At 43.6% G+C, this 20148-nt stretch overlaps 1 protein-coding gene across 1 annotated transcript; it reads left to right on the forward strand.

Moving 5' to 3' along the window:
- The first annotated feature begins 14133 nt into the window (after positions 1-14133).
- Tmem100 (transmembrane protein 100) lies at positions 14134-19927 on the forward strand. Its single transcript, XM_028885920.2, has 3 exons — positions 14134-14235; positions 17052-17191; positions 18676-19927. Exon 3 carries the CDS (start codon positions 18741-18743, stop codon positions 19143-19145), a length of 405 nt encoding a protein of 134 aa, XP_028741753.1. The 5' UTR covers positions 14134-14235; positions 17052-17191; positions 18676-18740; the 3' UTR covers positions 19146-19927.
- The last annotated feature ends 221 nt before the right edge of the window (positions 19928-20148 follow it).

Genomic DNA, 20148 nt, shown 5'->3' on the forward strand with positions numbered 1-20148 from the left:
CCAGAGGAACAGAGTAGAAGGAGTACATGCTCAAATTTATTTGACTGGCTTATGCAATATGGTCTGGGCAGCCCAGCAATGGCTTTCTCCACACTCGATGTGCTGAGAGCGCAGTAGCTTCTCATTCTGCAAGGCCTGGTGCCTCAGTCATCACAGTCTGGTGCTGAAGGGCTTGGAGGGTTCCTGAAGAACCTCTGGTTCTGATACCAGTGAAGGGGTGCAGCAGCAGCAGCAGCAGACTTGATGAACTTGTCCACAAGAGGAAAGGCAAGCAGGCAGAGACCTCACTCCTTTCTTTCGCCTCCTTTTGTCTGAGTTATCACCAGAAGGGGTCACCCACATTCAGGATAGGTCTTCCTGATTCAAATAACTTGACCAAGAAAAATTCCTCACAGGTGTGTTCAGAGGCTTGCCTTTTAGTTAACTGCAGATCAGCCAAGCTGACGACCAAGATCAGCCATCACAACAGAGCCCTTTAGCCCACCCCTCCACACCCCCTTGACATAGTTCAAGCCCTGCAGAGAGATGAGCTGTCTCCATGGTGCTCTGCCTAAATTACACCTCAGTACTTTTAAGCCACCAGGATCTGGGTTGGGATTTTTTTATGCAGCAGGATAACTGAAAGAAAAGATGCACATCTTATACACCTGCTGCACTAAAGATGAAAAAATGGACATGGAGAAAAAGAACTTTTCAAAAAGAAAGAAAATCTTATTAGTGTGTACCTTCAGAGGTTTTTGCTTCATTCTTTAAGTTATGTGTGTCTGTGTGTAAGTGTGTACACATGAGTGCAGTAACTCACATAGGCCAAAAGAAGATGTAGGATCCCCTGGAGTCAGAGTTACAGGCAATTGTGAGTTGTCTGGTGTGGATGCTGGAAACATAATTCAGGTCCCTGCAAGAACAGTACGTGCTCTTAATCATTGAGACATCTTTCTATCCCTGTGGGGTTATTTGTTTTATTTTGTTACTGTTTTTATTTTGATATAGTCTCGCTAAGTAGGAAAGGCAGACCTTGAACTCACAATTCTCTGCCCTCCATCTCTCAAATTCTAGGATTACAGGCATGAGTTACCATGCTCCGCTACATGCAGGTATTCACATATATCATGGGTATTAGTATCAAGAAGAAAATATTACTGACTTTCCCTGTGTAACACAGAGTTCGTTTATAGCCTCTCTCACCATCGTCTCTGCCTGTTCCTGGATGTGTAAACATTTTGGAATAAAAACATACATAATCTTTATTGTTGTTTAAAATATCCATCTCCTGTTCCTTTATATTTTTTTTACATTTATATGTGTGTAGAGGATGCACATGTCCTCGCACTTATATGGAGGTCAGAGGACAACTTGTGGGGTCAGTTCTCTCCATGTGGGTCCCAGGCAACAAATTCAGGTGAGCAGGCTTGGCAGCCAGCATCTTTACCTGCCAAACCATCTCCCTATCCTGCATCTTCATTTTTAAATACTGTGCTTTGGCCTTTATAAAATGTCTGAGAGAATGATTTCAGTGCTCAATTTTCACACTCTCAAACTGTGTCCCCCTTATCCTTGAGTAAGAAGTTTAAAGTGTAAGTTAAGAAATGTGCATTCATGCTAAAAAATTGTTAATTGCTTGACCTTTAACCTTGGGCAAAATGGCTTGATTTATTTTTGTTCTCTTCTTAAAAACCTCAGCTTTTCACAGGAAGTTCTACTTTCTTTTCACCTTCAGCACTTTTGTCTGGGTATATCCAGGGCTGTCTTTCTTTCGTTCCTCCTCCATGGATCTCTTTAAGTGTCAATCATATTTCTTTACCTCAACTTTTCCTTGTTTTACTTTTATTTTTGGCTTCTGTCTACTCAGTCTGTCTCTTTCCCTGCAATTCCTGCTTTTCATAGACTAATTGTCTTGGATTATGATCTCATCTTTTTCTCATATCTTCACATGTTTATATTTTTCTTCTTCATGACTATTGACATTTTCTTGAGACAACATGAAATATTTAAATATGTTCCATAATTTTAGTAACTATTCCAATGCAATGTAGTAGCATATGATAAGCAGTGCAGAAAATGGAAGGAACAAGAGAAATGTTTAGTAACACTCTACATCCATTGCAATCTGAGTGCTACAGTACCATTTTTAGCTTCCTATATTATCTTCTTGTGAGTGTTGGTTCTAATCACCAACATCTCTTTGTAGAGATAAGACATGAGGTTTTTTTTCCTGGGGATAAGGTTTCTCTGTATAGCCCTGGCTGTCCCAGAACTTGCTCTGTAGACCAGGCTGGCCTCAAATTCAGAGACCATCCTGTAGAGAAACTTTATTTAAAAACAAAGAACAGCTGGAATCAGATTCAATGTGTAACTTTAGAGATGCAGGATTGATCTGCAGTGGAAACCTGCTGGTATTTCTGGTGAACCATGAACCATGTACTGATGCAGAGAGAGTTTTGCATGTATTGTAAATGCTGAAATCACAAGTTTGTAAAATCCAAAATCACACATTTTAAAAAGTAGCATATAGCATATCGTGTGTGTGTGTGTGTGTGTGTGTGTGTGTGTGTGTGTATGTGTGTGTGTGTGTTATGTATGTGTGTGTGGTGTATATATGTGTTCATGGATATGCATGAGTGTGCACGTGTAGAGACCACAGACTGACACTGGGTGTCCTCCTCTATTGCTCTCTACCTTATATTTTGAGACAGAATCTCTCATTGAACCCAGAGCTTACCATTTCAGCTAGACTTGCTGGCTAATGAGCCCCAGGAATCTTATCTTCCCTCCTTCCAAGCACTTTATCCAGTGAGATATTTGCCCAGACCCCTGCTTCAAATATTTTATGTATGTATGTATGTATGTATATATATATGTATATGTATATATATGTATGTATGTATGTATGTATACACACACACACAGGGGGGGTCTTGTTGTGTAGATCAAACTAGTCTTGAATTCAGAGATCTGCCTGCCTCTGTCTCTCAAGTGCTGAGATTAAAAGTGTGCACAGTCATGTCTGTCTCAGTATTTATTTTTAAAGAATAATAATACACATGTTAAAAATAGGAAGAAAACACAATAAATGTTGATAGTTCTGTTGAAGGAGGTATTAGTATGATTTTTGTTTTCCAGTTACTCTAGTGGATAGTGTTTCATTTTTGTACATTTTGACTATGTTTTCAAAGAGAAGATACAATGATTCCTTAAAGAGATAATTCACATATTTTAACTTTGGTCACAGACTAGGCAGAACTGTGATCTTGATTTTTTTTTTTTTTTTTTTTTGGTTTTTCGAGACAGGGTTTCTCTGTGTAGCTTTGCGCCTTTTCCTGGAACTCACTTGGTAGCCCAGGCTGGCCTCGAACTCACAGAGATCCGCCTGCCTCTGCCTCCCGAGTGCTGGGATTAAAGGCGTGTGCCACCACCGCCCGGCTGTGATCTTGATTTTATTACATTTATTTATTTAGTACCTGTTTGCAGTGAGAGGACCTAAAAATAAAGACAAAAAGAAAGTGTGTAGCGGGTTGTGGGTTCCAAAACATTAGTCATTATTTTTATTTATGTTTTACTCATCTGTCCTATGAAATTTCTGAGGTATAATAAGAATAATTGTGGTTTGACCATCACTTATTTTTCAAACTTTCCAACAATGTGTTATCTGGAGAGTCAAAACATGACCCTTCAGTGAGTAAATAACCAGATTACCTTTCTTTCTGCCAGGTACAGACCTACACTTTGTATATTGCCATGGTTGGTATAAAATTCAGTCCTCATAAGGATTGCTTTAGGGATAACAAATGAGTTATTAAAATAAATGAACAAAAAAAGAAAATCCTGGGCTTGGTGTGGTGTTAGTTTCCTCTAATCCGAGCATTGAGGAGAAAGAAGCAGGTGGAGCTCTGTGAGTTGAGAGCAGCCTGCTCTACATGTTGAGTTCCAGGACAACAAGGGCTAAAGAGTGGGACAGCCTGAGTCACAAAACATTTTTAAAAAGAAAAGAAAATATTCAAATAGAAGCTTGCATATAAAATATGTATTGAAAATATTCCAATTTAATAGTCATTATTGAATCATATGGTTAATTGATTTAATTTTGATATATATATATATATGTATATATACATATGCAGCAATAATGTAGTATACACTTAGAAAACTTGTTACCTGGATCTCAGAGTAAGTTTCTGAAGGGAAAATGGAATGGTTTTAGAAGAAATTAATGAATAAGTGAATAAACCATAGTCCATCCACACATCCATATACTTTTTCATAGATAAATGTACAAATAAGGTATATGAAGGATGTTGAAGAATTGAGTTTACCCACAGTTTTCTCACAAATACTCAAAAGGCTTCTTGTACTTAATGTCCCCACCCTAACACCTTCATGACCAAAGTGAAACAGATAAAGGTAATATGATATGGAGACCCCAGATAACTGCTCCGGCTATTTAGGAATAGGAGTCTCTCTCTCTCTCTCTCTCTCTCTCTCTCTCTCTCTCTCTCTCTCTCTCTCTCTCTCTCTCTCTCTTTCTCTCTCCCACCCCAAGATCTTTCTATATAATTCTGACCTTGTCCTGGAATTCACTATGTAGACCAGACTGGCCTGGAACTCATAGAGATCCCCGTGTCTCTGTCTCCGGAGTGCTGGGATTAAAGGTGTGCACCACCATACCCAGACCAAAATCATTTTTATTGAAAAAAAAAAAAAAAGAAGGCTCAGTGTGGTTCCAGACCAGTCTGGTCTACATAGTGAGTTCCAGGAATACATAGAGAAAACTTGTCTCAAAAGTAAATAAAGAAATAAAAATAAAAATGTTTTTGGTGCGCTGCATGCTCATGGTTCACATACTCATGTGTGCACTTGCATAGACCAGTAAGAACCAGATGACTTGGGGTGACTTTCTTCATTTCTTTTAGACAAGTGTCTCACTGTATTAATGTATATGAACTGGAAGCCCATTGTTTAGACTAGGCTGGCCAGTAAGTTCCAAGATCTGCCTGTCTCCACTCCCAAAGCTGGAGTTACAGGCACAGCAGCCATTACTGACCTTTTACATGAGTGTTGGAGATTTGCACTCAGGTCCTCATGCTTGTAAAGAAAATGATCTGCTGACCCCCTGAGCCACCTCTCCAGCCTCCTTGATTGCCATTTCTTAAACAAATACTGCTGGGTTTTCAGTGAGCCTTTTCAGTGGGTGTTGATTCACATGCCCATTCAACACTGACTGGTGAGTCTACAGATGGTGGATTTTGATTAAGAAGAAGCCCACAGAGTTTACAGACATGGACAAAGCTTCTGTTACCCATCACTTTTTTCATGCTTTCAGCTTTATTGGTTTATGTTAGTCACACGCTGCTAAACACGCCCTTCTCTTAAAGGCAAAGGAACAAGCAACCCGAGAGAGTTCATAGAGCGTGACGGAGAATGTTAAGGACAGGCCAGTGTGTACACACAAACTGACTTCACTATTCAGTTTCCTCTAATAACTAGAAACTCTTCTACATAAACAGCATTCTGGCTCCACTGAAAATCCACACAATCTGAATAATATTTAATACTAATAGAAACCAAAGGATTTAGGTCCACTTATTTCTTACTTGTATTTATCCTTGTAGTTCAGACCTCTGGTTCCTAGGTTAAAGAGTTGTCTCGGCTTCCAGAATTCAGTTCCCAGAAGCCATATTGGGTGGCTCACAGCCCCCTGTAACTGCAGCTGACACCTTCTTCTGGCCTACACACACACACACACACACACACACACACACACACTTGCACACACAGTTAAATATAAAATAAAAATTTTAAAGAAATAATTGTGGTAAGTATGATAGCTGACTGCTTTTAAAAAATACTTATTTGGAAAAAGAAAAATTTGAAATCCCATGTCAGTTTCCAAGACCACAGTACCACCTGACTTCACCTCCCTCCTGGCCCAAGCCTTTACAGACCACTGGCTCATCAGCAATGTGCAATCCAATGTGATGAGGTTGCCAGAGCTCACAAAAAGCTATGTGTGATAATACAGGTAAATCAACAGCACACAGGCATCTGTGTTGCAAGTTCTCCAAAATTTTCAACTAGAAAAATGTTAGTGCTTTAAGAAATGAGCACATTTTAATGGCAGTTTTAGTTTGTTTTTTTTTTTTTAAAAAAAAAAAAGCCAGTTAACCTGCATATATAGAATCTCATGAGAAAATTTAATTGTGCTCAGGAGGGGTTAGAAACAATAAAAGACAACAATAACGACGACAAAGTGTCTGTTAGTCTAAACCTTCAGCTTGCTTGTTAAAAAAAATTAAACCATAATCAACACAATACAAAAATTAATAATCACTGCTTAAAAAAAAAACCCTCTCTCTCTCACAGGAAACAAGTCCTAACTACAGCCTAAAAGAAGTAAAGCTTGGTGTGTGTGTGTGTGTGTGTGTGTGTGTGTGTGTGTGTGTGTGTGTGAATGTGTTGTGTGTAGGTGCACGCACACTATGCCTGCATGCATATGGAGACAAGAGATTGGTATTGAGTATCTTCATGAATCACTTTCGACCTTGTTTTTTGAAACAGTCTTTTACTGACCCTGGAGCTCCAGGGCTCAGGAAGATGGACTGGCCAGCAAGCTTCAGGAATTCTGCCTCCCCAGTAGAGGGCTGCAAGCACATGCCCTTACACTCAGCTTCTTACATGGGTGCTGGGATTCAAACTCATGCTTACAGGGCAGGCACTTTCCCAACTTAGCCACCTCCCTGTCCCCCCAAAGGGACAGTATTTTAAGTTCAAAAAAGAAGAAGCATGTACTCCAGTGTCAGACAGGTAAGAAAATAAAGCTTAGTCTTGACTTCTTAGGAAGTAACAGAATCATCCAGACTGTCTGTTGTCAAGTACAGAAGCTGCAAAGAGAACAGTCAGGAGTTGCTGAACTTCTGAAGCCTGTTTCCGGGTTTACAGTGGGATGGTTAGTGGCAGCACATGGGGTATCCAGTCCACATTTGCCTGCTAATGGGGCTCCTTTGAAAGCTGAACTCAATCGGACGCAAAATCCAGTACAGAGAGCGTGGAGATCTATAGATCAGCCAGTCACAGTGACGGGGTAACAGGCCACAGTGACGGGGTAACAGGCCACTGTGATGGAATGCCCAGAGTGTAAACTCAAGTTATAAAACAGTCAAATAGATCCAGAAAATGAGCAGAGAGAGTGAGAAAAAAGTCCTCCTATGAGACAATAGGTAACTGGAGAGTGAGTGTGTTCTACTACATGTCTTATGGGTAACAACCAACTTTACAACAACTGGATAAGATTCCCTACCAACTCTGGGGATTTTGAGCTTTCCCAAATCAAGTTTGCTCATTTCCTATCGCTGATACTAGGATTCGGGAATCAAGGAAACAGTCATGCCAGCACAGACTGGAAAAGAACTAGTCAAAGAACAGTACAGTCTATCCACCCAGGACACAGAAATCAGACAGACCTGAGGCAGAGGACACCCCTTCAGCCAAGCTCAGTCCTTTGTAGGTGGACTGAGACAGGGATGGGCATTAATCTTTCAGGACATCCATAGTGTATCATACAGCAGTGTGCTCATGACTGTCAGACAATTATGTCAGCCTCATTGGATAATGGGGCTTGGTTATTTTTAATAATGTTTTCTCTATTTATATTCTTCTACATTAAAGAATCACCCCGGATGCTGTTAAAGAGGGTTGCATTGCTTGGGTGGACCTGGGTGCTCCGTGTTATCCAGGCTTTGGGTGAGAACATGAAAGCACAGCAGCGGTGTCCCCTAAGAATGCTGCCTTCCCCAAGGCTGGGCTTGCAATGGCCCTTCCACACACTTGCCTCTGTCATCCTATATGGTGACAAGGTTGGTGTTACTGTCGCATTTTCCAAATGAGTGACAGGCACAGAGACGTTATCATCCACAGTCATCTTTTAAGCCAACTAAGATCTGATAGTTTCTTTGAAAAAGTTATTTTTTCCTTTTCTTTTTACTTTGTGCATATGGGCATTTTGTGTGCATGGGTGTCTGTGTATCACTTACAGTGCCTTTGGAGGCCAGAAGAGGACAAAGAGGACACTGGATTTCCTGGGACTGGGGTTATAGATGAGGTTGTGACTTACCAAGTGGGTGCTGGGAACAGAACCTGCATCCTCTTGGAAGAGCGTTGGTACTCTTAACCACTGAGCCACCTCTCCAGCCCCTGGTACAATAGCTTTAACTGTAGGCATCTGAAAACCGTCAACTGAGTTTTGCTCAAATATGTGTTATTGGCCTCACTGTGTATCAGGTACGGAAGATAACAGATAAATTTTGTATGTCCTGTGCTCTTGAGTAGCTCCTAGTCTCTTAAATCAGAGTAGATAAAGAAATATCTAACCTCTACTCTGTTTGGTGAGGGCTGTAGCATGAGTAAGCACCAAGTAAGGGTCTCAATTCAGGGAAGTTTTGCTTTTTGGGGTAAATTAGTCCAGTCTGAAGACATCCGATTGTCACAACTAGAGGGGTCTGGACCCAGTAGCACTGAGTAACAGCTAGTATTGCCGTTTGTTATTCTGGAAGAGCACTCTAGTTCTTCCTAGTTTAGCAATTTTGAGGCTTAGATAGAGAAGAGCTGGCATAGAGCATCATGGGACCAGAAGGTGCCCAGACACATGTAGCCTGCAGATGGAAGAGAACTTATCAAGGAGGATGTCTTAGCAGTAGAGCCTGACCAAGATAGCCAGAGAGACATGCAAACAGCATCTCGAGTGAGCAAGAATAGGAACACAAAATACACTGTTGAGATTTGTAATGGGAACCAACCTGGGTCTGAGGCTGGAGACTGAGAGGCCAATTCATGGTGCCTGGTCGGGGAAGGAGGGTCTCCTCCTTTAATAAGATGGGAAAATGGGTGGGTTTTCAACGAGGGAGTGACATGGTTAAATGCACATACATGTTTAACTTGGCATATTAATGTGGGACAAAAGGCTGCAGACTTCATATGAATAAGGAAATGCGAGTTGCTGGCTTCTTCACACACACACACACACACACACACACCAAATATCCTAAAGGGGCAACACAGTGAACCACGGCTGTGTATCATACAGGGATCTAATGCATTGAACAGAGCCAAACAACAGTGCTGTGTCTCTTTTCTAGATCCTGTGGGTGGAGAGAGGCAATGCAGTAAGGAAATGCACACTCCCTGTGACCAGAGCACACCCTCTTGGCAGCCTATTGGGGCCCCAGTGGCTTCTACAAAGCCCATTGAGCCCCTCTGTCCAGAAGTCTTGTTGGTAGAGGGAGGACAGTTTCCTGTTCCCAGAGAGCTTCACCCTTGGGCTTTCTGACCCCTCCTTCCTAGAGCTGACTACTCTGGTGTCCTGTCACATAAAACTGTGAACTGAGGTCTCGGACTTACGTCATGTCAGTCACAGCAGGGTGAGGCTCTGTTAGTGTGCATTCTGGCCCCTGGAGCTTGACTTTTGGATTGGTTTTGCAGCCTGTTAGGTGATTTGACAGTCCACACACACCCTTAGTGTGCCTTAGTGTGTCAATTTATGGTCAGCAAGATCGGATATCAGGGCGCAAACGTTGTGAACCTCAAATGTCTCACAGAACTGAAGAAAACGTACGTACTGTAGTTAGTCTGTGAATCAGCCTCTTGCATGGAAATAGATGGCTAATCTCACAGTACAAGGTCAGTGGGTTCGCAGACAGATGATGCACCAGAGGTTTGTTTTGTTTTGTTTTGTTCGTTTATTTGTTTTAAAATGAGGTTTCCTACAGCTGCTCTGGTGCCTTGGGTGGCAGTATTGGCTTTTTACCTAAGTTGTCTGCCCTCAGCTCTGTTAGGCTGAGTCCACATATACAAGAAAAGAAAGAAAGAGAGAGAGACAGGGAGGGAGGGAAGGAAGGCGGGAAGGAGGGAGGGAGGGAGAGAGAGAGAGAGAGGAGAGAGAGAGAGAGAGAGAGAGAGAGAGAGAGAGAGAGAGAGAGAGAGAGAGAGAGAGAGAGAGAGAATAGTACTAGGTTTACTTAGGATCTCACAGATGAACTTTCAACGTTTTGATCCCCTGCTCACTGCCATAAAGAGTGAAGAAGATGAAAATCCAAGTTTCCTGATTGTCACTTCATGGCTATTTTCATTGCACAACAGCGTGGAGAGTTAGAAATGTTAGCTTTATAGTGGAAGTGATCCAAAACCTTATGCTGTGACCCTGGGGCGGGGGGTGATGGAGTTCTACCAGGGCTGTAAACAAGTTTTCCATACTAAAATGAACTTAGAAAGTAAATAATCAGGAACACTTCGGGGGAGCAAGATGCCCCCAAGAACACTGAGACCATCCAATTGGACGTCCTTCAAAGGTATCGAGGGCAGAATTACTGAGTGCAAGTGGTCAATTGGAGTTTGGAGTCATCCTGGGAGTTTGGAGTCATCTTGGGTTTCCCAGTCTGAGTCATGGTAGAAGAAACATCTTGTTCTCCTTCTGGGGCCTTGCACTCTCTTGGGATCATTGGTTTTTACCAAGTTCCATGCTTCTTTTTTTTTTTTTTACAAAGACAATAATGTCTTTTCCCATATAGTTTACTTAAGTAAACAAGGAAGAAACAACAGATGACTGTCTTCATGAAACAAGACTTTAATTTAATTTTATTTCTTTATCTAAAGAAAGAAGGCGATGATCACTGTCCCCTACTTTGTTCCATAAGTTAAGTTCATAAACAGTTTTATTTTGAACTCCATTCAGCCGGGCCAACTGTTCTGTTTCCTGCTGCCCACCCACATCATGGACATCAAAGACTTCTTAAGCGGATTAAAATGCGTTCAGAAGGTTTTGTGAACCGGTTCTGCACGCGGTCGTCAGTGCACTCCTGCAGAAGCCCTGTGGGAAGGTGATGGCATGTTTTTACTGGCAAAATGATCATTGCAAAGCCCAATCATTTATTCTCAGGGAGCAGACAAGCTTCAGGGGCCACAGAAAGCACGGTTGTCATCTGAACAGGGGGACGGCATTCCAAAGTGCGAGGAAGACAAGCCTGGGACAATCAAGCGGTGGTTTTAGTCAGCCATGCCCCCATTGTCCAGCAGATGTCTAATAAGGCCCTAAACATCTTCATTTGTATAACAGAGTATTTTTTTTTTACAACCACCCACCCCCTTGAATCATTTGTATTAAATGAAATGATCAATCTATGAGGACAATATGGGTAACGGAACCAAATGCAGATCTCCTTCCTGTGTTTTGTCCTGATCCATTTCTGCTGACAGTCCCACTGAACTCCTAATCATCTGGGGTTTAACATCTTATAAACATCTGTCCTGCTAGCCAGTCCCACATAAGATCCACTGCCAAGCTGTGCTGTTCTTAGCCGTCTCCCTAAGTCCTGCTTGTCCACACTTCCTAGTATCAGAGTCCCACTGTCACAGATTCTTGCCTGCTGTCCCAGCCTGTTCTCCCCTTCCCGGTGTGACTTTTCTCAGAAGATTCCAGCACTGTTTATAATTCAGAGCTGATTGCGGCGTCCCATTCAAAACCACTCTGTTCTCAAATGCCAAATGCATCATTTGGTCACTAATATGACCATGAATCACTTCCAGTCTCCTTTTGGCCATTTTCTGCCTGACCCATACAAGCTATTTACCATTCTCTGAAGGAGATTCAGACTTGTCAAATTGGTGTTTATGCAATACAGATTACTTCCTCTATCCAGAATTACATTTTTTTCCTCATTCTTTATAGTGTCTCATGCTTGTCTGGCATGAAGCTTCCAGTCTCCACTCATCTCCCCAGCTCACACACCTAGTCCAGAATCGATCGTTCTCTCTGGGGTATGTGCAGCAGCCCTCTGCACTCTAGTGCAGTGTCTGCCCTGCTTCTCATGTGCCTTTCCTGCCAAGGACTTAGCTCTGAGATGAGACCTCATTTTTACCATTGCTTCTGCATCTCCTCAGCCACAGTGATTACTAAGTTCCTGGGCTCCACAAGGAGTCCAGGAAATATTGAGGAACTGACAAGCCTTTGAAGAGAGAGGAAAGGTCTGAGAAACCCCTGAAATGTCCCTTTTGCTGTAACACCTTCCCTACACTTTCTGGGTACCAACCCATGTCAGTCTTGGCTTCATACACACCCAAACCTGCCTCAGTGCTCAGACTCACAGGGGAAGAGATACACAGTTCAACAATTAAATTTCTTTTCAGAGAACTAAGGGTAACCTGATATGGTAGATATCTATTTTTAGGGTACTTTCCTAAAAGTAAACCTAATGACAGTATGTCACCCTACAATCCCCCTAATGTGAGTCTGAACCCCAATGAGAACTATTCATATAATCTTAAACCAGTATAAAAAATGGGCAATAGATTCTTTGTGGCACAAGGTAGAAGAAGCACCTAGAGTTACACCTTGGTTCTGCCACTTTCCCTAGGAGTATAGATTCACAAAAGCATCACACACTGCAGAGTCTCAGAATCTTCCACAATAAAACACAAACACCAGTCTCCGGGCTATGGTCTGTGTGGCACAGGATAGATGCTTATGCAAGACCTGCACCTAAGACAGCAGTTCCCATCCTGCGGGTCGAAAACCCTGAAAGACCACCTGAATACACAGATCTTCACATTGGATTCACAAAAGCAGCAAAAATCCAGTTATGAAGTGGCAACAAGAATAGTTCTACGGTTGGGGGTCGCCACAAGATGAGGAACTGTGGTAAAGGGTGGCAGCATCAGGAAGGTTGAGAACCACTGCCCTAAAAAGTCCATGCTATCCCTTCTCTCCACGTGTGGATCTGAGGGGATTTCAGTGCCTGGAAACTGACGGATAAGTAGTAAAATATGTTTGCATCTAAAGCAAACTCCTTGCTCCTCATTCCTATTAGATCTTTCCACTTAAAGGAAAACTGCCTGGAGTGTCTTTGGAAGGAATCATCACATGACACATTATCCAGAAGGAACACAAAAGCACAGATCACTTTCCCAAATGTCCCTGATTTCAGAGTAAAAACTGCAGACACACCCTTATTAAAAAAGAAAAGACAAAGGATTAGCTGGGAGAAAAACTGGCCAGCTTCCCAAATCCCACTGAATTCAACTGGGCTGGGAGATGACGGAGATCTTCACGTGGTGATTGGACAGAGAGGAGCCGGAGGAACTGGCATCTTCCTGGATGCTGGAAGCCAGCCAGCCAGCTCAACCACGCCAAGCAAAAGCAAAATGAAAGTGGGAAAGTAATCAAATGCACGTGAGGGCCGCTCTTCTCCAAATGCAAAGCTTGTGTGCTCCCAGAGGAGAAGCTGCCAGAGCTTCAACAGCAAAGTGAAAATGTCCCAGCCTGGTTTCTACTGGTGGGAAATGCACCAGTGAGCTCTTTGTCCTTAACATTTGCCATCCTTCTTGCTTTACCTGCTGCTATTGGTCCCTCCCCACAAGCAACTGTGCCATCTTGCTAGTGAAGACAGGATGTTTTTAAGTTAGGGGCAGTTCTCTCTGACATGTTAAATCCCTTACACTCTTGCAAGTGATGCTTTTGGTGGCCTCCGTCCCTTTGAGATGTGACCGACCGTCCAGTGTGTTACCAATTCCATGCCATTTGGGCATCCTCAGATGAGAAGCGTTGGTGAACCAGCTTACCTGGCTTCAGGGGCGACGGGCCACCCAGGCACCACAGCCCTTTATCTCCCCCCCACTCTTATCACTTGAATAGGCTGGTGACAGAGATCTGCAGAGGATCCCCCACTCTACCGTTCCCAAACCTCTCCAAAGGCCTGCCTTCGCCCACCCCCAACCCCTCCACTCACCCCACCCCTCCACTCACACCCACCCCCTTCACCCACCTCGACCCCTGAAATATAGGAGACCACAGAGGAGTTCCTTCCTGCAGGTCTATGTCTTTACAAAGGAGTGATATCAAAAAGAGAATCTTGGTTAGAGAAACCCTTGCAAATGAATGTTTGCGTAAGGTTTTAAAACGAGGGGGAAAAAAGCAGAAGAGGTTCTCAGTGACCTTTTAAAAATCTTTGGGATAGTGTGGATTCACGCCTACAATTACAATGGATGGATGATGTTGGCACAGAGGAAAACATAGAGTGAAATGCAACAGCACGTAAGGAATTTCCTCTCACCAAATTGTCTCCGGTCCCTTAATGGTCTGTAAGCCTCGCTGAGTACTTTGCGCACGGTCCCTAGCGTGGTGATTTGCATCCCGCTGTCGGCCTTGCCTGTTGGTTGCCTCTAGCAGCTGTCTCAGTCGGATTCTGGCTGAGAAAGGTAAGGCTCGATTTTCTTGCTCTTTGAAAGATCTAGGAGAGAACTGTAGAATGCCTGCCGTGGTTCGCCGTGGGAGGACTGATATCATTCGCGCATTGGGAAGCCTTTCAGAAAAGTTTTCCAAACTTAAAGAGCCTTCCCAAGCCCTGCGCTCTAAAAAGAACCAGAGAGATTTCCTCCCCTTTCTGCACGTAGAGGGTTTGCAGAAAAAAAAAAGGGGGGGGGGGGCTGGATGCATTGTGGAGAAATTTTGCACGCGGGGCCAGGTGTCCCTGAAGCGATTCCCCATGGTGTTTAATACCAAAACCATTTTGCACACATCACAGCGCATTCTTTTTGAATTGCTAGTTGAGAGGTAACACCGATTGAAGCTGCCTGTGTCCTTGGTTGCCTTGGTGGCTATCTTTTCTGGCACAATTTCTGGTTCATTCCTAAGCTTTCTATTTCTTTGAATTTACCAGTGCAAATCAGAAGACCTCTGAGTGTGGAGACTGGTGTCTTCATACCTAGACAGATATGCCTGCACCCCGTGCTGGCAGAGTGGCAGGAACGCCACACCTGAAGCCAGGAGAAGGCCGAAAGCATCAATATTAGAAGTAGCAACAAACCTGGGGTCTTCCACTCTGGGGCCCCACCTCTGCTGGCTGTCTCTCCTTGCTGGTTCAGCCCAGGGCTCATCATGGGAAAGGCTGCCTATCACCTCTCCGTAGGTTCATTTCTTTACCTTTGGCTTAGGAAGCAAGGAAGTCTATCGTAGGATATAGGATGGTGTTTGGAGCTTCCTTGGGATTACTGGGGATTTGTTCAATTTACAGAAAATGGCCTGTGCTAGAAATTAAGGACTTGCCCCCAAAAGATGGAAGTTCTCAGGGGAAAGGACATTCTCTTTGAGAGCTTCCACGTGACGTAGCCCAGGTCCTAGGTTCCAGATATGCCCAATCTCAACACCCAGTGATGCCACTAGTTATACGTGAGACTCCAATTCTCTAAGGCTCACGTTGAAAGCTGCGAGGATGGTAGCAGTCTAGGCCTTCAAGAGGCCTGCAGGTACCTGCTGTACTCAGCATGCTGGAGCCCTCAGCCTCAGCCAGGTCTCAGGGATTTCTCAGTGTGATCTCTTGGAAGGAAGAAGCCCTTTCTCTGGCTTCCATCTGAGAAGAAAGGACTTCTGATCTCTGTGTCATTGTTTGTAGACTGGGCTGGAAAGCTGAGAGGTACAGGAGGTGGGGTGTTTAATAAGAGGATCCAGGTCAGTAGTTAAAGGAACCTGAGCATCCCGCAGATTGGGGAAACAGAACTATTCCAGTACTAACGTGAATGTGTGAACTGTACCAGGATTTAGGAAGACTTACACGGATTGAACAAACTGTGAGTGGATATCATTGAGAAATATAGGAACAGGCTTATCATCGTTCTTTAGTATTGCCACCAATCTTTTCACCTCAGGCTTTCTGCTTTTCAAATACTTTGCAACATCAAGTGGCTTTCTGTAAGAAGCATACCCATATCGGGCCATTGACATGGCGGGACACAGCCTTGAGCTTATTTATTGAGAGAATGGTGTGCCAGGTGTGTGTTTGAATATTGCTGATTAAAATGGCCAAGGAACAGCAGGCTTGACATAGGCAGGAAGATAGCTATGGACCTACATATTCGGAGTCTATATTTCACAAGCTCCGTTGGTGAGCGTGTACCCATTCATGACTGAAGTCCAGTGGACCTGGTGGTGAAGCTCTGTGTGTGGCTCTAGCTCCTGACGAAGCTGCTGAGACAGAGGGATTTAAAGTTCAAGGTAGAGAGTGGACTGGGAATATAGCTCAAAGATAGAATACTCGCCTAGTACATGTGAGGCCCCAGGCTCAATCCCCTGTCTAGGAAATAAAATGCGACTGGAGTCCAAATCAAGTGTCTCTTTCTTTGTGACCTTCGTCGTATTTCTTTACCTCTTTGATCCACCAAAGCTTCCTTTACAAGTGAGTGAGAATCAACTAATATGTGACAGTCCTTAATGTTGTGCCACACCCACAGTAGGCACTCTGTCCATGTCAGCAATGCTGATGATCACAATGGCGGGATTTCAGGTTGGCCAAAGCGCCCCAGGTCCTAGCACAAGTAGTAAAGCCATCCTGCTTCAATCAGGATAGCCAGGGTTTCCCAGTTTAAGCAGAAACATAGTATGTAAATGTGGGAACCTCAAACGAGGGGAGGGCCTTTAAGTTTCTGTTGGCCATCTCACATGTATATAGTATATGGGTAAAAATACTGGGAGAGCTAGGAGCTTGGATTTCTGCTGGCCTGGAGGCTAGGTTTAGTTGCTTGAAAACTCCACAGCTATTCCTGCCTCCGGGGAACGTCTGTGCCCCCCCTCCCCGCTTCTGTCCCTCAGCTAGGTCTCCAATGCTGACTCTGGGATTCTCTTGGACTCTCTCATAAAAAAGGCCTGATGGGCAGGCAGAGGAAGATCTGGGGTTTGGCTGGGGAAAAAATGAGTAATTCAAAGCAGCCTGCTTAGTAAACGCTGCGAGAGAAATCAAAGTCGACGCTGGCTCCTGTCTCTGGGGACTCTGAAGTGATGAGCCTGAATTACCGTGTCACTGAGCAGAGTTGGGGCAAGCCAAAACTCAGAATCTGCTGGCAAGGAAAAGAAGGAAGAAAAAAAAATGACAGGGAGGGGCGGACCAGAGGAGGAGGGAGTAAAATGAGAGGGGGAGGGGAAAACAAGCGTCACTTAAGAGCAGGGGTGGCAGGAGAGAGGAGCTCCAGCATTCAAAACGCAATCTACAGTTAAGTATGTTTATGGCTTTTCTGTCCCCCAGAGTCAATCCCTGACCTGACCTGTTGTTTTACCAAGGCCGAGTGGGTGACAGGCTTCTTCCCAGAAGCTGAAGATACTCTGGCTGGTCCTTCTCTCCCAAGTCAAGTGCCTTTCCCCGGTAATGGACTGCCTTTCCGTGAGGTATGTGTTGCTAATCTGGGGACATATCTTGGTTTTTAAATTACGATAATCTCAGCTTTGTGGGGAGGGAGATCTTAATTTTTTTTTTCAGATAAAAGGTCAAATTTCCTTTACCTGACCTAGCCAGTATAATGTTAGGGTATCATTGGACAATAGTAGTTAATTTGTGGATGATTAAATTATATACAAGTTACATCAGGTAGAGTTCTCTGACTTTTACTCCGTGGTGAGTGATATTTTGACCTCCTAGGAGTAGGAAGAATGAAGACAGTCTGATTCAGTGTTGTGCTCACTTTCGATCAATGCTCAATACGTTCAAAGTTCAAAGGATTAATGTCCTCAAAAGGGTGTTAAGTGTCCCGCAAATCTTCAGTCATTGCAACTGCCTCTCCAGGGTCCAAGTCAGTGACTCTGGTATGTCTGAGCTTCAACAAGACCTTCTTCCTGATTCCTCAGACCAGGCTTTCAGCCAGATGCTTTTTGATCTCAAGTCTTGTACTAAAACCTTCAAGTCCAAAACACCTAGGAAGGGGCAAGTTTTATACAGAAGGACGTTGAAGAAAAAAATTAATCTGTCAATTTTTTGTGACAATTTATGCTTATTTGTGTAAGCGTCTTATAAAATACAGAATGTCAAAATTCCTTGTTGTTGATTTTAATAGAAAATTTGTACATGACAGCTTGTTACTCTAATAGCTGATTAACAGTTAATCTTGTCTTAAGCATCGGGAAAACAGGAAAAAAATTATATACCATAAAGTGTTCAAAATTTCTTTTTCTTACTTTTCCCTACTTAGATGGGTAGGGGGATGGTACCACATCCTAATCATAAGTCCTGAGTTGGTTGGGACCTCATTGTGTTTTCTAAACTGAACATCTGTCCTGGAGCTGAGGGGGAGTGATGGTGGTGTGGGTGAGATTGGGGTAGGGGTGGGGTCGGAAAGGTCCGGAGCACACACTTCACTATGTGCCTTGTTTAAGGAGCTATCGGTTGATAAAGAAGCATGCCATTTGTGCGCTTGCTGTTGATCATGACGTTGATTTCATGAGCAGTGAATGGGTGATAGCTTGGAAAGAATGCGTGTCATGCCTGGCAAAACTGGCCGAGTTCACACTGCTGTGAGTTGTGGAACTGTTTATAGCATAGTCTCCTCTTGAATGAGCCCTCTTTGGATTAAGAATCAGGCTTTTCTGAGCTTAGAGCAAATAAAGGCAATAGGCAAGGAAGAACGCTTAGAAAGGCTATTTGTAGACCACCAAGGAATATGAAATGCTGCAAAGTGCTTCCTGCTTTATATTTCTCTCCCCCCCCCCCTTTTGTGCATAGCTGCTTCCCTTTTGCCCAATGTAAAAGAACGCAGTAAGTGGAGAATGCAAAGTGCTCCTGTGTGTCCTGGGACAGGAGGTGCCTCTGCACCTCCCTGCTTTCATTTGCATCCCGTGCTGGTGACTTAGCTGATGTCCCCTTGCCTTCTTCTTCACAGCTTCCACCCTGGCCAGGCTTTCCAAATCTAACCTGTGAAGCCAGGTAAGAAACATCCCCAGAAAAATGACGGAAGAACCCATAAAAGAGAACCTGGGATCCCCAAAGTCTCCCACGCCCGTGATAATGGAGAAAAGCCCCAAGAGTGAAGTTGTGGTCACCAAGGTCCCCTTGGTCAGTGAGGTGCAGCTGACAGCCGCCACAGGGGGTGCCGAACTCTCCTGCTACCGCTGCATCATCCCCTTTGCTGTGGTGGTCTTCATCACCGGGATCGTGGTCACCGCTGTGGCTTACAGCTTCAATTCTCATGGTTCCATCATCTCCATCTTCGGCCTGGTCCTTCTGTCCTCTGGACTTCTTTTATTAGCCCTCAGCGCCTTGTGCTGGAAGGTGAGACAAAAAAATAAGAAAGTCAAGAGACGCGAGAGTCAGACCGCTCTTGTGGTAAATCAGAGAAGCTTGTTTGCTTAAGACGGAGTGAGACCAAATGGGAAATTTCACCCTAACACTCGGCTCCCACTTGCTGAGTTCGTTCATAGGGAACCAGCCCAGGAGGGAATGGGCTCAGCTTTGAAATGGACTACCAAGATGGAACTGGGGCATAGAGAAGATTGAACATGAGGGGTCAAGACAGTTCCCCTTTGTGGGGAATAACATCTTTAACGACAAACTTAACCCTAAGGGCTATTTCTAAGACAAAAGAATCAGCTTTCTTTTTACCTTATGCATTTGGGGAACATGGGATATGCACAACACTAAATAGCATTTGGTTCACGTTCAAGAATAACCAAGGGATGATGGGCAAATAACAAGAACCCTGGTGTACCGGGTCCGTAAAAGAAATAGCCCATGCTCCGCAAAGTGGTGTTATAAGGACGTTCCGCCAAAGGCCTGCACTGACCTGGCATTCCTGTGTACCTATAAGGTTCTGTTATATTTTTTTTTCCACTAAGTTGATTCTCTCGCCTCCCTTTTGAAAAGGTTTTCACTTTGAGTAACTCATCACTAGTGGTACTTTATCTTGAAGAGTAGACTAATTTTTTATATATATATTTTAACAATGTACAATTTTAGATGATTGTAATGATATATCAGAAGAAAACAGAAAAGTAGGAGACAACACAAATGGCATGGGGGGGTAAATTAATACTGAAATAATCCAACATAGCACCTTTGATGATGGTTTTTATACAAAAGTTTCATGTGTATTTCACTCAAAATAATAAATACTCATGGCTGCTGAAACTTCTTAAGTGGTTGTTTCTGCTGTCCTTTTTCTTTTAAGATTTATTTTTTTTGAATTATGTGTATGCATGTGAGTCTGTGTTGGGGTCTGTGCAGCCAGTGCTGGTGCCGTTGGAGTTGAGAGGAGAGGAAGGCGTCTGATCTCTGAGAGCTTGAGTTCCAGGTGGCTGTGAGCTGCCTCACATGGGTGCTGGGAACAGAACTTGGGTCCCCTGCATGCTCTTAACCC

Source organism: Peromyscus leucopus, chromosome 8b (genome assembly GCF_004664715.2).
Source record: "Peromyscus leucopus breed LL Stock chromosome 8b, UCI_PerLeu_2.1, whole genome shotgun sequence".
NCBI classification, from domain to species: Eukaryota; Metazoa; Chordata; class Mammalia; order Rodentia; family Cricetidae; genus Peromyscus; species Peromyscus leucopus.

Excerpts from the sequence above, each read along its gene's own strand:
- Tmem100 (XM_028885920.2), top strand. The coding sequence starts at position 18,741 with ATGACGGAAGAACCCATAAAAGAGAACCTGGGATCCCCAAAGTCTCCC.